General features: G+C 33.3%; 1 protein-coding gene across 2 annotated transcripts; it reads right to left on the bottom strand.

Moving 5' to 3' along the window:
- Positions 1–356: 356 nt before the first annotated feature.
- Positions 357–4,521, bottom strand: LOC131635301 (lysine-specific demethylase JMJ30-like). 2 transcript variants are annotated; one of them, XR_009293792.1, is made up of 7 exons: positions 3,965–4,521; positions 3,347–3,556; positions 2,136–2,270; positions 1,875–2,018; positions 1,482–1,587; positions 1,249–1,341; positions 839–865 (listed from the first exon to the last, which is right to left on the bottom strand). XR_009293792.1 is itself a non-coding variant. In XM_058905914.1 (6 exons), the coding sequence occupies exons 1-6, from the start codon at positions 4,430–4,432 to the stop codon at positions 677–679; spliced, it is 1,239 nt and encodes a 412-aa protein (XP_058761897.1). In that variant the 5' UTR covers positions 4,433–4,518; the 3' UTR covers positions 357–676. The 2 variants fall into 2 exon arrangements, 1 of the variants encoding a protein (XP_058761897.1); XM_058905914.1 differs by lacking the exon at positions 1,482–1,587 and having other exon boundaries at positions 357–865; positions 3,965–4,518.
- Between the last annotated feature and the right edge of the window lie 10,565 nt (positions 4,522–15,086).

Genomic DNA, 15,086 nt, shown 5'->3' on the forward strand with positions numbered 1-15,086 from the left:
ATTCAGAAACAGATAAATGCAGAATTTTCGAAGTTTTAAGCCTACCTTGTAAAGCTTATTTCATGTAGTTGCTGTCATAATCGTGTTTTTCATAAGAAAAAAAAATCAAACCCTCTTGTTTATAATACTGTAGGAGACCAAAGCAACGAATGAGTGGAACATACCACCAATTATATTTGTGTGTTGTCTATCCATTTTTTATATCACAAGTGATAAGAAGTAAGAACCAAAATAGACAAAAGCACGAAAAAATAAACAGATAAATAATCTAGTACCAAATTAAAACACATTAGTCAAATGAAACGTTCATGCATAAACCAGAGCTTAATATTTTAGCTAGATGTACTGTTTTCAAATTCAATACAAACTGACAAGAGTATCACATTGACTCATTCTGAGACTGCAGATTCACAACCTTTGTAATCAGTTATTGAATTGAAGGGCATGGATCCCAGTCAAATATCAAAATGTTTGTTTCAGTAGCTCTCTATAATACATTTCCTTACATAAATATAATATGGCGATGGCATCAGGTGCTGAAAATGATGTTCATGCACGAGGATACTAGTGTAATTGGGATGTAAAAGGATCAATCACAGAGATATCAGCAACGCAACTTAGGATATACGTGTCTTTTCCATTAATAATGACGCGTAGACATCAAAGTGATACGACATTAGGATGGAGATGAACATTCACCCTCACTCCACCAAAAGCTAACTGATAAACTGGTAGTTAAAGACTGCACATAGTGCCACCACTTTGGTGGGATGTATAACATTTCACCTTCCTCTAAAATACAGTCTACGAATTCCAAGTCTTGCACCTTAGGAAACTTCATTTCATCTACGTTATCTAAATCAACCTTCAAGCAATAAAAAATGACCCGTGTTAACATGGAGACATACTTTCAAAAATATCAAAAGCAATAATACAAACACCTAATTAAATGAACACATAGGAAAAGGATCCACTTTGCGAAATTGCAATAAGCAGAATTATGGGCTTCGACCTATTCCATAAACCATATACTGTACATGTAAACTGGAAAAGCATTTTGGTATCAAAGCAGATATATAAGATGGAAACTTGTAGGGTTGTGATAAAGTTATAAGCCTATACATACAGTGGAGCATGATAAGATAGAGGAAATATCTTGAATTAATGAAATACATCTGGAGAGTGAGAAGGCATAAGTTGACTGCACAGGAAAATATTCAATTATATACAGAACAAGAAACTAAATACCTGGCTGGAATTGCTAAGCATGGTTTCTGAGTAAGGGAAAAGCTCCTCAGATAAAGATGCTGGATAAAGCCTAATGTATTTTTTCCCAACAACCTGGACGTGTGAAACAAGACAATAACATCTGTCAAAGAGATTATTCCATGGTGCAAAGAAATACTTTGCATATCTGCATCAATAATGTAAGCAGCATCTTGCAAACAATTTAAATAACTGGAATATTAGCTAAACCACACCGTCATCCTCATGTATCACAGGTTTCTTTTAAAATAAGGCCTAGAATCTGAACTTCGTATTTTGCTTTGCTGGAAGTACATCAACAATGCCATGCCAGGTTGCGAGCTATAAAGTATACATTTAGAACCATAATAACACAGTTTTATCAAGTAAGATGCATAAATAGAGATGGCTTGATAATAGTATTGATCGATGTTGGACTTAAGGATCTCTATTTCAGTAATAAATGCATACAAGTGCTCAAAACAAACAAAAGCGGTATCTAACATGACTTTATTTTGGGCAGGGCCTGGGGAAGGTGAGGGTTTAACAAGCAGCTATAAATTGCAAATGTTCAATACAAGTATACAGTTTTTTAAAAGAGAAACTATACAAGTATACAACGGAAATACCTGTGCAAGTATGTTATGATGTGGATCATGGTGTAATGGTGTTACTGTTCCAGCTGGACCAAACCAAGCATTGAGAGATCTTAGCTCCCCTCCACCAGCAAAACAATAGTCAGGAATAAAGATATCTTTCCGAAGCTCATTTATCTGCAAATTCAATAGTGTCAGAAACTGAAACAAGCAGTACAAGTCCTGAACTTGCATGTCAGATTTGCAAGAGTTGGATTAGAATTGTAGGCAAAAATAAATTTAAACTTTGAATACCTGATCAAATAATGGATGCTGAGCAAGATATGTAGGACTACTGGGAGAACAGCTATGAGACCTTATCCGCTCAAGAAACTCTGAAAATGTAACTAGTTCTTGCTTCCAATCTGAGCATAAATAGTTTTTCCCAACCTGCAAAGAATGCTGCACACTTACCCTTTTCTTTCGATATTTTGTTTAAAAAAATTATAATACATCAAAATATCCACTCCACCCCATTCTTGTGGATTTCCAGTATACTGTTAAACAAATTCAACAACCTTGCCATAAAAAAATTACAAGAGGTATCGCCGTATCGGGATAAATACAAACAATACAAGGGGGAACACACAAATAACAGTGTAAGGATGTAAGGTACTGCAATTACAAATAACATTCACAATCATATGAAGCAAGTCTTTCAACTTTTATCTCATGCAATTCCAGTTCAACAACTTGGTGGCTAAAACAGAATCTGCTAGGAATTGTCACAGAAGAGGGGTGAGTGGGTGTGAGGTCTTCACTCACCAACTGTTGCAACCAAAATAAATTGTTTGCTCACTTGTTAGAAATATGACAAGGTAAAAGTTATAGGATTTCTAGATAGAGCATTTTTTAAGACTACACAAGCAGAGATATTTGAAGGGATAACCACACAATGCAAGAAATTAATTGCATTTGTTCCAAGTGAATGAATAAATTGTGCATGAGTTCATGACCAATTTTGGCTTCATGTAGAAATAAATTTAGCTATTTACAAAGGGAAGACAATAAATAAGTTATGATTAGAAGATAATAATAACATTGTCTATATAATCAATGTGTATTAAATTTGGGCTTGTCAATGAAGTGTCCAGTGTAGACTTTTCACTTAATTAATTTTCACTCGCATACTTTTCTCTACAATCAATGTGAGCTTTACTTTTCCGAAAATACTAGCAGTAGTAAGAAAAATTACCAAAAAAGAACTTAAATTTAAAATATAACTTCGAATCTACCAGCTAACGAACATATATGACCAAGAATTAATTACAGTTTAGTCGTTGCTAGTGTATCAGCCATGTGTTTGATACAAGTAGAAAATTGTCAATCAGCAAATGTGTTTTTCCCTGTGAATTCAAGAAACTTAACCAATGCACCCAGCTTTAAAAAACTTTCTCTCTACACATTAGTTCTTCAAAGAGAGTGCCGTGCATATAAATAACGAATATATCAACTAGTGTAATTACCTCAACTGGAACAGTGCGGTCACCAGCAACTCTTAGCAAGTAATCTTTATTATTCCAGTTTTTCTTGGCTGGCCAGTGCGCCATGCAATCACTAATGATAACCGGGGAGCCAGACAGAAAATGATCTTTCAAGAACTTCTCCAGCGACAGGGCAGACCTCTTCACCACAAGCTTCGACGCAAGGGACTTAACAGGTAAAAGCTGGAGCACCTAGAGTGTAAAAGCTATAAAGTAAACGTCAGAAGGGACAAAAAGCAAATGCAGCCATAAGATAATCATCATACTCATTTCTCAACTTCATTATCCCTGTAGCACCGACACCTCTTAAAAAAGTCCGTGTCAGAACACTAACAAATATGACATTGACAGCGGTGATCATGTTCAATTTATTTATTTTTTCAAATTATTACCGGTGTAAACATGTCAATGTACTGAGTCCATTATATCATTTTCTCATCAATCCATACATACATACATACATAGCCTAAGAAAAAAAAACCTTCCAATTTTAATACTAATTATTAGCATTTAATGTTGTATCATATTGTTGGAAAAATACATAACTTTTTTTCATCAAAATTTTTTCAAAAAGAAAAGAAAAAGAGGAACGAACCTCACCTTAGACACGTCAAAATCTAGATCAACGAGTAGATGATCGTCGCTACCAAAATCCTGGTAGCTTCCATCAGAAACCCTAAGGTTCCTAGCCTTTTCAGAAACCTTACCAATGGCAGAGTCCAAATCCTTTCTAAGCAGACTCCCTCCCATGATGATCCCCATATCCAAAGCCCTAAGCGCCTCCTTAAACTCACCGTTTCCATAGTGATGCTTCGCCACGTGAAGACACGCCATCGAGTACGCGTCACGCCACACCGGCAACACCGAGTGCCACGGTCCCGAGTGAAGTTGCTCCCACGCCATCTCCCTAACCGCCTCCGCCGCGCGAACGTCGCCGGCGGCGGCTAGTGACGCCATCCTCACGTAGGAGTATCCTCCGTGCTCGGAAATGGAGTGGAGCAGAGTGGGAGACTCCGTGTCTAGTGTCGGCGTCTGGAAGTCGTCGGCGGATGCGGTGGTTTTGGACATTTTGGGTGGCGGTGCGGTGAGGAGGAGTTGGGCGAGTTAATTGAAAAGTGAAGTGAGAGTGAATGTTCCAAAGAGTGTTAGATATTTTAAGCACACAGACTGACAGAAGATATTTTGAAGTATCTTTGGGGTGGGACCCAATGTAAATTATAAAGTTCGAAAAAGCAAGTTAGATATTTGGATTCAATTTTGAGTTAGAAAAAAATTGTCAAACTTAAAAAGTGCTCGCATAATTTAACACGACTTCAAAGATTGGTATTCATTAATGCTTTAGCACAAGATATTTGAACATGATAGAATGTTAATCAATCCCTTAATATTGTCAACTGAAACATCAATATATTTTCTTATCTTTTAGGGTGAAGATTAGTGCTTACCATCAAATTTATTAAGATTGTCATTGCCATTATTTAAAATAAAATATTTATAAAATAAAATATTTATAATTAAAAATGCAAAAAATATGAAATATTAAATTTGTTAGTTTAGAGTAATTCTTAAAATCTTCTTTAAAATTGGTCAAATGATCTTATTATATAACACATGACTTGTGATATTAATCGTATCTGTCAAAAAAATAATTATACAAACTCACTTCGCTTATTATTATCTGATATTATCCGAGTCCATTCTTTTAAAACACAGTTTTTAAATTAAGAGACGAATACCATGAAAATTTAATAATAATTTTTTTTAAAAGATATAAGCAAAACTAAAAAGTCACTATCTTAATGTGATTTAACTATTAAAACCAAATATTATATATACATATATATATATATATATAATAAACATGACTATTGTTAAAAAAAATTAAAATTAAAATTATTTAAATTTTATTTAAGAATTGTTGTAAAATAGATTTAATGAATGAATTATATTATTTATTGAAAGTGAAAAATAAATAAATAAATTGATTTTAAAATGTATAAATAATTTTGTATTTTAAAAGTTACAAAACTATTTTTCTTAAATTTTAAAGTTTTTTAAGTGTCTATAGACACTACTCTCAAGTTATGATATGTAAATAAGTTATTATTTCACTTATTATCCTAAGCTTTTCAATGATTTATAAAAAAAACTTATCGGTTATGCGAAAAAAGAATTTAATTCATTTGATTGTCTTTTGGCAATAACTTATAATCGACATTTATATAGTTGTTATCATACCTTTTACATAGTCGTGTATTGATTATATTCACATATAATGTTTTATTTATAAATTTTTTTTTAATTTATTATATAATTAATATATTTGATTTATATATTATTTAAATATATTAATTATTTTTATTTTAATTTTTTTTATAAATAAAATCGGAGATAGTATTATTTAATTAAAGTTAAAATAAACATTAAACATTATTTAAAGTAAACTTATACAGTTATACTATCGGTTTATATAAATTAATTTTTAATTTTTTTTTGAAAAATACTTATAAATTCATACTGACTTTGCTTTTAGAGTACAAATTAAAAAAGAATCTATAAATAGTAATTATATTTTAAAGATAGTCATTTAAAATTTAGAAGAATAAAATAAACAATTTATATTATTAGTATATTAACGAGTGCCTAGTGAGTAGTGACATATCTTGCATTTCTTTTTTACTCTTATAATAATATAATAATCTGCACAATATGTACTGTAGCACCTAGATATTTTTCTCTTCACTTTATAGCACAGGGAGATAAAGATATTTTTCCCTTCGCTTTTTTATCACATGGGTTCCACTTTTTGTGATATTTTTGTCACTTTGTTGTGACGTTTTTAGAGTTTATTTGTCTCTCACATTTTGATGTACATCAATGATCGACACGTATGCTTTAGGAGCCATTGAGATGTGAAACTTATTTCATTATGCACATAGGCACACATGAAGCCACGTTATATTCCCAAAAGTCACCAAAAATCTAATCTAAGTGAATTATGTATATACATGGAGATTTTTTTATCTGTAACAAATAGACTCTATATACTATTCATTTTTTATATGTTTTATTTTCTCTTTATAATTAAGTAGAAACAAACTAAAAAGTTGTCTATGTATTTGGTCTAAAACTCTAAATTTAAATTAAATATATTAATTTTTATTAATTTTGTTTGCTTATAATTAATGTGGAACACAAACTAGATTGTAATCCGCGCGATACGCGGATACAAACTAATATTAATTTATATTATGTTGAATTTTAATTATTTCAAGTTTTTATAACAACTATAATCAATACATTTTAGATTATAATAATTTATTATGAGTTTCTTTTGTTAAATACAATCAAATTTCTTTTTAACAATGATAAAATTAATCACAAATAAAAAATAATGTATATGTTTCTAATAGAGAACTCCACCTCTCTACCATCTACAGTTACAGCTGTCAAATGGGCCGGCCCGGCCCAGTCCGCTTCGGCCCGGTTGGCCAACGTGTTTTAATGGGCTGGGCTAAATGGACCACATAAAATGAGCCCGACCCATTTTTCAAAGGCCCGTGCGGCCCAATGGGCCAGCCCGACCCATATTTCAATATTTTAATTTTAATTTTATAAAAAGGATGTAATGGATAAATGCAATACAACATAGGTAGAAAGTAATCATAAACGTATATAAGTGATGTTTAAAATATTTATCCATAAATATGAATACCACAAAATCATCCATGTAAAAGTATAAAGTAACTTAATATTATCACCAATACTTATTAAATTTTCTTTACATCTCACAACCATTTCCTTGATCACATCATTTTGAAAATATATCTTGATCCTCTTTAATTTTTTTTTATGACTTGAAAACACATTTATAAAATCATATCTTATCTCAATCTTTTTTCTCCAAAATTTACCGAAATCTTTTTTTTAATGGGCCAGCCCAAAGCCCGATTAGCTTGGCCGGGCCAAGCCCATAAAAAACATAGGCCCGGTGGGCTGGCCCAAAAAAACAGGGTCGTGTTTTTTTAAGGTATTTTGCGGCCCGGCCCGCGCTAAATTGTAGGGCTTATGGGCCGGCCCAATGGGCCAAGCCCATTTTGACAGCTCTATCTACAGTCTCCATCACAACTGCTCCTAATTCCCCTACCTCAGTTACCACACCTCAACTATACTCACATGTTCCATCTAACTAGAATCCTATTCACCTCACTAGTAGTCACAACTCCACCTATCTACCATCTACAACCTCCAACACAATTGATCCCAATTCTCCTACCCGAGTCTCACCACCGGCTCCCATTAATCACCATCCCATGATGACATGTTCCAAAATTGGAAATCCTAGACCATGCCAATTTCCTATTTTGCTTTTAACCACCACATAACCTACCACTGTCAAATAAGTCCTTACCTCACCTCAATGGATTTAGACCAAGTGGTGCTTGGTGGATGATGATGAATGAGCATGTATGTTTGTGAGTTATGTTATTACTTTCCTTGAATAAGAATGATAATATAATTAAAATCTTATGATGAGGAGTGAGGAAAAACCTGGAGCACAACTAGGTGAATGAATTAGTAAAGAAAAATTAGGTAGTGATAAATGACTTAGATGGCGATATTTGAACACTAAGGTACCTCGGTGTGTACAATGGACGGATAATCGCTATAATCGAATAATAGCTGTGAATTAATATGCGTTGTATGGAACATGATTTATTGTTATGAAATTGGTGAATGTGATCACGTTGCATTTGATGAACTAGTCATGTATTTGAAAACAATCTCATTGTTGTTCCCATCCCGAATTGCGATGCTTATGAAAAGTAAGAATTGGGATACGTGCACTGTTGATTAACATCAATTAAATGGGTTGGAGTCTGTCATGCCCTCGGTTTTTTACCGTACCTCTCGTGCGAGAGATACACGAACTGACACTCTTCTCTTTTTGCTTTTGTGTTTTTGAAAATCAGAGAGTCGCCACCGACTTTTATTTTATCCAACTAAGGAAAGGTTTATAAAAGAAACAGAAAAAGACCTTTAAGAAATTCTGGGTAAGGGGGTAGGTTATACAAAGGGAAGGTATTAGCACCCTTTGTATCCATGGTTATCCATGGGCTCTTTAATTTGCTTAGCTCACTTGTTTTGAATCACTTTTCTCTTGCCTTGACATGCTTGTATGTGGTTTCAAATACTTTTGCAAATTGACTTTGTAATGATCCTTGTGCGTATGTATACAAAGTGTTTTATCTTTCGAAAGATGTTTTGAAAAAAAGAACGTTAACTTCGTAATGATCCTTGTTTGGATATATACCAAGTATTGTCTTTTTTTTAAAAGTTTTATTTTGAAAAACAACGATATATGAGACATTTGTTTGTTTTGATTTGAGCAAGCAAATTAGGAGGTCTACCCTAAGTTATAAGGTCTTTTCCTATTTCCTTTAGAAAATTCTCCTTTCACCGGATGTAAACGAAAGTTCGATTTTGCATTTGAAACAGTAGAATTTGATTTTGATTTTGAAAAGAGTAAAAGAGGGATTACCCTAAGAGGTGCAAGTGTGATTGTGTTTTGATTCAGATAATTTATCTTTGAAGTTAGTGACCTAACGCTTCAATTTTTATCTTTGACATACACGCAATTTTATATGTGCTGGAAATTAAAATGCGGAAATGTAAAATGCGGAAAGTAAATCTACGCTATTACATCGATTGTGCGGGAAATGTAAACTACGCTATTTACATGAATTTGACAACCTATACACTTGATCTAAGAATTTAAATTGCAAGAAAAATAAAAGAAATATTTTTGGATTTTTGATGATTGATTTTAATTAGAATTAATGCATGATTAATTTAAGTAAAATGAGGAAAAAAGTAGAAATAAAATTTAAACCTAAAAATTATATTTGAAATATACCATATTGATTGTCAATTAATTTTAAAATAAAACTAATTTTTTTTGGATTTTTTGAAATGGATTTTGAAATTATTAAGTTAAATAATCATATAATTATACAAATAATTACACAAATAATTAAAACTTAAAGAGAAAATTATCCTAAATATGTATAAAATTAGATTATAATATATATACTATATTTAATATAAAGAACAATTTTTTTTATGATTTTTTGATTAGTTAAAATAATTAAAAAGTAAATATATAAATATATACTAATTAATTATACAAAATATTTTAATATTTAAGAAAAAATGAAATATTTTATGTCAAAAAATAATAGATTATTTTAGAAGCCTAAAAATATTTTTATTATATTTTTTTGATTTTTGAAACTATTTTAAATTAATTTTGTAAAGAAAATAAAATAAAATAGAAAATATATAAACAATGATCAGGTGTGGTGGATAATAGAGTCTATAGCATGGACTGGCAAGGCTAGAGCGTTGGATCTTGAGTTAATGAAATCTAATGGCTGAGATCATAGAGCTCATGATATGATAGTGGAAAGCAACGCATGTGATTGGTCTGAGTTTTAAAACACACGCGCGCGCAAACCAACCAACCAGGGCAAGCCACGTCTTCATCTTCAACCTCCAGACTCCTCTTTTAACAGCGTTTGTTTTCAAAAGCGCTGTAATATGTGAGCATCAATCCTGCAAAATAACGAATAGGGGTAAACGTGTACAGAAATTTTTCGCGACCTGTTCATTTGATTCGTACTGATTCACTGAATTCAACCATGCCCTTAATTTTGTCTAATTTTGCCTCTAACGAAAAACCCTAAAATAGAGTTCAAGAACCCTAAAATGGTATTTTCGTGGATACGTGTTCAAACTTCAATTAAACTTCCAGAAATGATCAGAACACCAAGCTAAACTTAAATATGAGTCTACATCTTGTTAAACATGCAAGTATAATGAGATTTTTGTAAGTTTTAGTTCGAGCAAACCGTGAGGTGTAGTGCTTGATTCTTTGAATTTCAAAGCTTGAAACTGATTGGAATATATTCAATGATGCTTGAGGATTGTATTTGAGTGTTTAGTTTGAATTACAAATGGCTTAAACTGAAAATTCGAATTTCAAATTTCTTGGAAAATTTCAATTGAATTTAAGAGTGATACAAGCAAGACTTGGGTTCTGAATTCGTGTGTCCTTTTTTACTGAAGTGTTCTAGCCATTATATAAGCAATGAAGTGCTTCAAAACTAAGCTAAAAGCATTAAGTGCTTTTGTTGGATTTTGGAAATTTTTTAATATATGTAGCTTTGAATTCAAGCAACCATGGCTTGATTTTTCCACACCTCTTGCTCTTAGGCCTGCTGTACTTCTCTTGCTGCAGAGCTTTGAATGTTCTTTGATGACTCATGCTTAGAAACTAAGCTACATATTATCCCTCCATTTTCCTTTTTTTAATTTAATCTTAAATGGGATAAAATTAAATCAAAAAAAGAAACAAAAAATGCTATGGGCCTTGGCTTGGTCGTGGGAGGCCCTTCACATTATGGGAAACATGTTTGGATCATGGAAATTGGGTCTCATTTGGAAGAAAAACATTTTTGATCAATGTTGATTTCATGCATTTTCCCAAAATTTAGCCAACTTCAACAAGGCATAAATCCCTCAATTTTTATCATATGAAGGAGTTCTTGTACTTTTTGGAAACCTCAAAGAGTCCTCTAACCAATGTCTTTGGTTTCATATCAAAATGATTTTCCATGCTCCTTGTGTGTCCTTTTGAAAAAAGTGACTTTTTGTTGACTTTGAAAATGACCTGTAATGTCTTGATTCATATTTTTCAAATGGTGAATCTAATGATCATGGGACCAATTGCATTTGAAATATAATTGAATTTCCTTCAAAATGAGCTTTGGTTTGAATTTTTTGGATGAAGGATGAGAGAGTTATGACCAGTCAAAGTTCAGTTGACTTTTTAGGAGAAAACCCTAATTTTGAAACTTAGGGTTTTGTTGATTTTTGATCTTTCCTTGATGAATTTTGATCAACCACTAGTCAAATGATGAATCTTTTGACAAAATATGGATGTTGACAAAAAATTTCATTTTTGACTGTTTGTTGACTTTTTGGTCAACCGGGTCGTCTGTTGACTGTTTGAGCTGTTGACTGCGCGTCTGAGTGAATTGAAGTTTGAAAATTTGTATGGTGGTACTTTGAGATATATGGAGGTCCATGAAATCCATTTGAGGTCTCAAAAACTTGTTCTCCTGAAAAAAACAAGAAACCCTAGTTAGGGACTGTTTGTGTAGGAGACAGTTAAGCGTACCTGATTTTTGTGCAGTGTTGAGTCTCTGCTAATCATGTGATATTCAGAAGACTTCTAGAACAAAAATCTTGGAATTTTGAAATGCAAAAGATTGATTTGATTGATGGTACAAAACACGGAGAATTGCACTGTCAGCGGTTTTGACTGTCAACTGGCTGTCCGAGTATTAATGAAGTAGTTAAGGTGAAAATTCAACAGTTAAAGTTAATTAATTTTCTATTTTTTTTGTTGTGTTAATGGTGAAAATTTATTTACATGAGTTGTTAGAAAAACACAGACATAATAAATAAATAATATACACTGTATGCGAGCAAAATTACCGATGATAACCCTGAAAAACATTTAATGCACAGAAAAATAAATATTTAACGGGCAGAAAACACACAAAATATTATCTGGATAATTAAACTACAGTACAACAGATAGTACGACATTTAATACTGACAGTACAAATATTACATACTATAATGAACAGTACGACGAGTAAACGGTACGTTATTAAAAGATACGACAAACTTTAAGAATGACGATTAATAACCCATGCTACAAATAATAACATATAGATGATTGGGAGTGTAAATATCCCAGGTCCGCATTTTTCAGGACTATGCAGACAGAAGAAGGACATGATTACCACCACGACGGTGATGACCATAAGAAAACATGTTTCCATCCGCTTCGCCATTTTGCCGGGGAAGAAGAGAGAATGAATATGAAGTAGAAATTTGAGAGATGAGTTAGAATTTGATGTGAGATTTTATGAAAAAAATGAGAGGTATTTATAGAATGAAAAGAAGGATAGAGACGTTGGGGAATGAAGTGATTCCGTACAAAAAAGGAGAATTTAAGTGGAAATAGGATTTGAAAGAAAGTGTATGGTAGGGTTTTGAAAAAAGAGATGTATAGAGTAAAGTTAGGATTTGATTTTGAAAGAAAGAGAAAGAAAAAGATTTTGAAAATAATAGAATATAGTACAAAAATTAGTGGGAAACAAAAGTTAACAATAATTTACTTGTTACCAGTACAGTCTGAATCCCCGGACTTTGCGCCTGCAAAAAGATTTAGTTCTGTACCAATTGCGTCAGTACTATTTATCTGTAAATAAATCTCAAATAAATAGCGTGTGTGAAGTAATAAACAGTACTTGGCGTTTGTGTAAGAATAAATTCAACAGCGAGTCAAAATACCGTATAAGAAAAACTCTAAAAACCAAGTATTCATAAATCAGAATATTTATGGAATAAAAATCCAAGATTATATGAAGCTCTTAATTTTTTAGATTGAAGTTTTCTTGAAAAAAGATGCGGGCAAATTTTGGGGTATAACAGTTGCCCCTATTCAATCTTCTTAAACCTGAAGAGATTGTTTGAAATCTGAAGGTAGAAGATGATTGAATATTTAGATGCCCTGAAAATTTGAACTTACCTCCACCGGGCGTGATGTTGGAAATTGCATTTGAATGTGGTCTGAGACATGTTGTTGGAAGATTGAAACATTACCTGAGATGGGCTTTCAGATGCCATCTGGCAAATGTGTTGATGGTTTGTTCATCAGAATGAATCCATTGATTATATCTTGATGAAGGATTTGAAAACCTCTGCGTTGACCGTTTCGGAACCGTCTGAGGTTACCGCTTTAAGTCTTGGAGGCTGATCGTTACGGAACTGTCCAAAGTTTTTCCGCTTTAGATTTTGAAAGTTGATCTATGAGGAACCGTCTGAGGCATCAGCTTTAGATCTTTGATGGTAGATCATTAAGGAACCGTCCAAGGTATCGACTTTAGATCTTTGATGGTAGATCATTAAGGAACCGTCCAAGGTATCGACTTAGATCTGCGTTGCTATGTTCTTGAGTTGATAGGTGATTTGGAAAGAGAGATCTCTTCAGAATGAATCTTCGGCTTGATTATATCTAAGAGAAATGTCCGTCTGAATAGAATCCAGGGGAACACTGTATGTGATCGAGAACAACTTTGCTGAGGATATTCATTCACCTGGAAAAAAAATCAAGTTAGTGACATGCAATGTCATGATGCATGTAATGTATGAGATTTTTGAACTAAAAGAGAAATATGCATGTTATGCATGCGTTTGTCATGAAACATTATATGATGTGTATGAATATGCGTATGATGTATGATGTATGATGTATGATGTATGATGATGTATGACTTATGCAGTCTTGAGCGTATCAAGCTTCTGGTTGGGAAAATAAATGAAGGCATTGTGATCGTTGAAGATCTTTGCTGTCTTGTTCGAGTACCCTCGGCTGGGGACCTTCTTTGAGAACCAGGGTGCTCTGTTGAAGGATTTTTGACTACCGCTCGGGGATGAAAGGTAATTTGAAAATTCTGACTTTGATGCCCTTTAAAATGGGAATGAAGAGGATGCATAATCCTCCGATGCACTATTTGACCAAGTCCTGGTGTGGAGATCACACCTTTTGGGGATAGCAATTTGGAACAGCCCTGCTGGGGAATAAGATTTCTCGAATCACTTTATCGGAGAGAAAAATCTCATTGAGGAATTTACTGAGAAATGCATTTCTGTTGGGGATTTTTCTTCTGATGCTGGTTTCGGGATGATGTCCAAATGATTGGGACATTACCTGAATGATATTCCTGTTTTTCTGGTAAACATCAATCATATTCAAATGCACATGTTCATTCAAAATTATCATTGGGACATTTACGTATTCAAAACAGAAAAAGTGAAAATGTTGATTTTAAGCATGAGCTGCATTGATTTTTTGAAAAAGAGCCATGATAGGCTGATTAGTACAAGGAGACAAAAATCCTAGTAGTAGGAAATTGTCATAAAGCTTTGAAAAGTATTTATAAAGAGAAATAACTATGTGAAAACAATCCAGTCAAGTTTCAACTCTGCTATTGCCAATCTGTCTTCGAGCATCTCATCCCTCACTTGTTGGAAGAAAGTAATTGGACTGATCGGTGTCTTTGATGTGTTGAACCTTGAAGGTGAGTAGGTAGCCGAACGGAACATAGTTGTACACTTTATTCCCTAACTTTTGCCTAGGCTGCCTTTTCAGGTTTTCAGCCTACCGGGATAATCTTTATTTAGTCTCTAATTTTTGCCTGGATCGCCTTTTCAGGTTTTCAATCCACCGAGACGCTCATTTTTTGCCTAAGTTACCCTTTCAGGTTTTCAACTTAGCGAGCTTTTCTTTAAGCGAAGTACTTTTTGACTATGTCCGCATTCACATGGTGTGGGGAAATCCTCGCCATCCATAGTGGTAAGCAACATGGCTCCGCCGGAGAATATTTTCTTGATTACAAACGGTCCCTCATAAGTGGGAGTCCACTTGCCCCTGGGGTCACCTTGTGGTAAAATGATGCGTTTGACAACCAAGCCACCGGTTTGGTATGCCTGACTTTTGACTTTCTTGTTGAAGGCTTTGATCATACGCTTTTGGTACAACTGACCATGACAAATAGTTGCGAGTCTCTTCTCATCAATCAAG

Source organism: Vicia villosa, unplaced genomic scaffold (assembly GCF_029867415.1).
Source record: "Vicia villosa cultivar HV-30 ecotype Madison, WI unplaced genomic scaffold, Vvil1.0 ctg.001463F_1_1, whole genome shotgun sequence".
NCBI classification, from domain to species: domain Eukaryota; kingdom Viridiplantae; phylum Streptophyta; class Magnoliopsida; order Fabales; family Fabaceae; genus Vicia; species Vicia villosa.

Bases quoted from the DNA above. Each gene is read 5' to 3' on its own strand.
- LOC131635301 (XM_058905914.1), bottom strand. From the start codon at position 4,432: ATGTCCAAAACCACCGCATCCGCCGACGACTTCCAGACGCCGACACTA. The intron at 2,271-3,346 runs GTAATTACACTA...CATTCTTTGCAG, and splicing joins ACCGCACTGTTCCAGTTGAG to GTTGGGAAAAACTATTTATG. The intron at 866-1,248 runs GTATTTAGTTTC...TATTGCTTGAAG, and splicing joins TGCTTAGCAATTCCAGCCAG to GTTGATTTAGATAACGTAGA.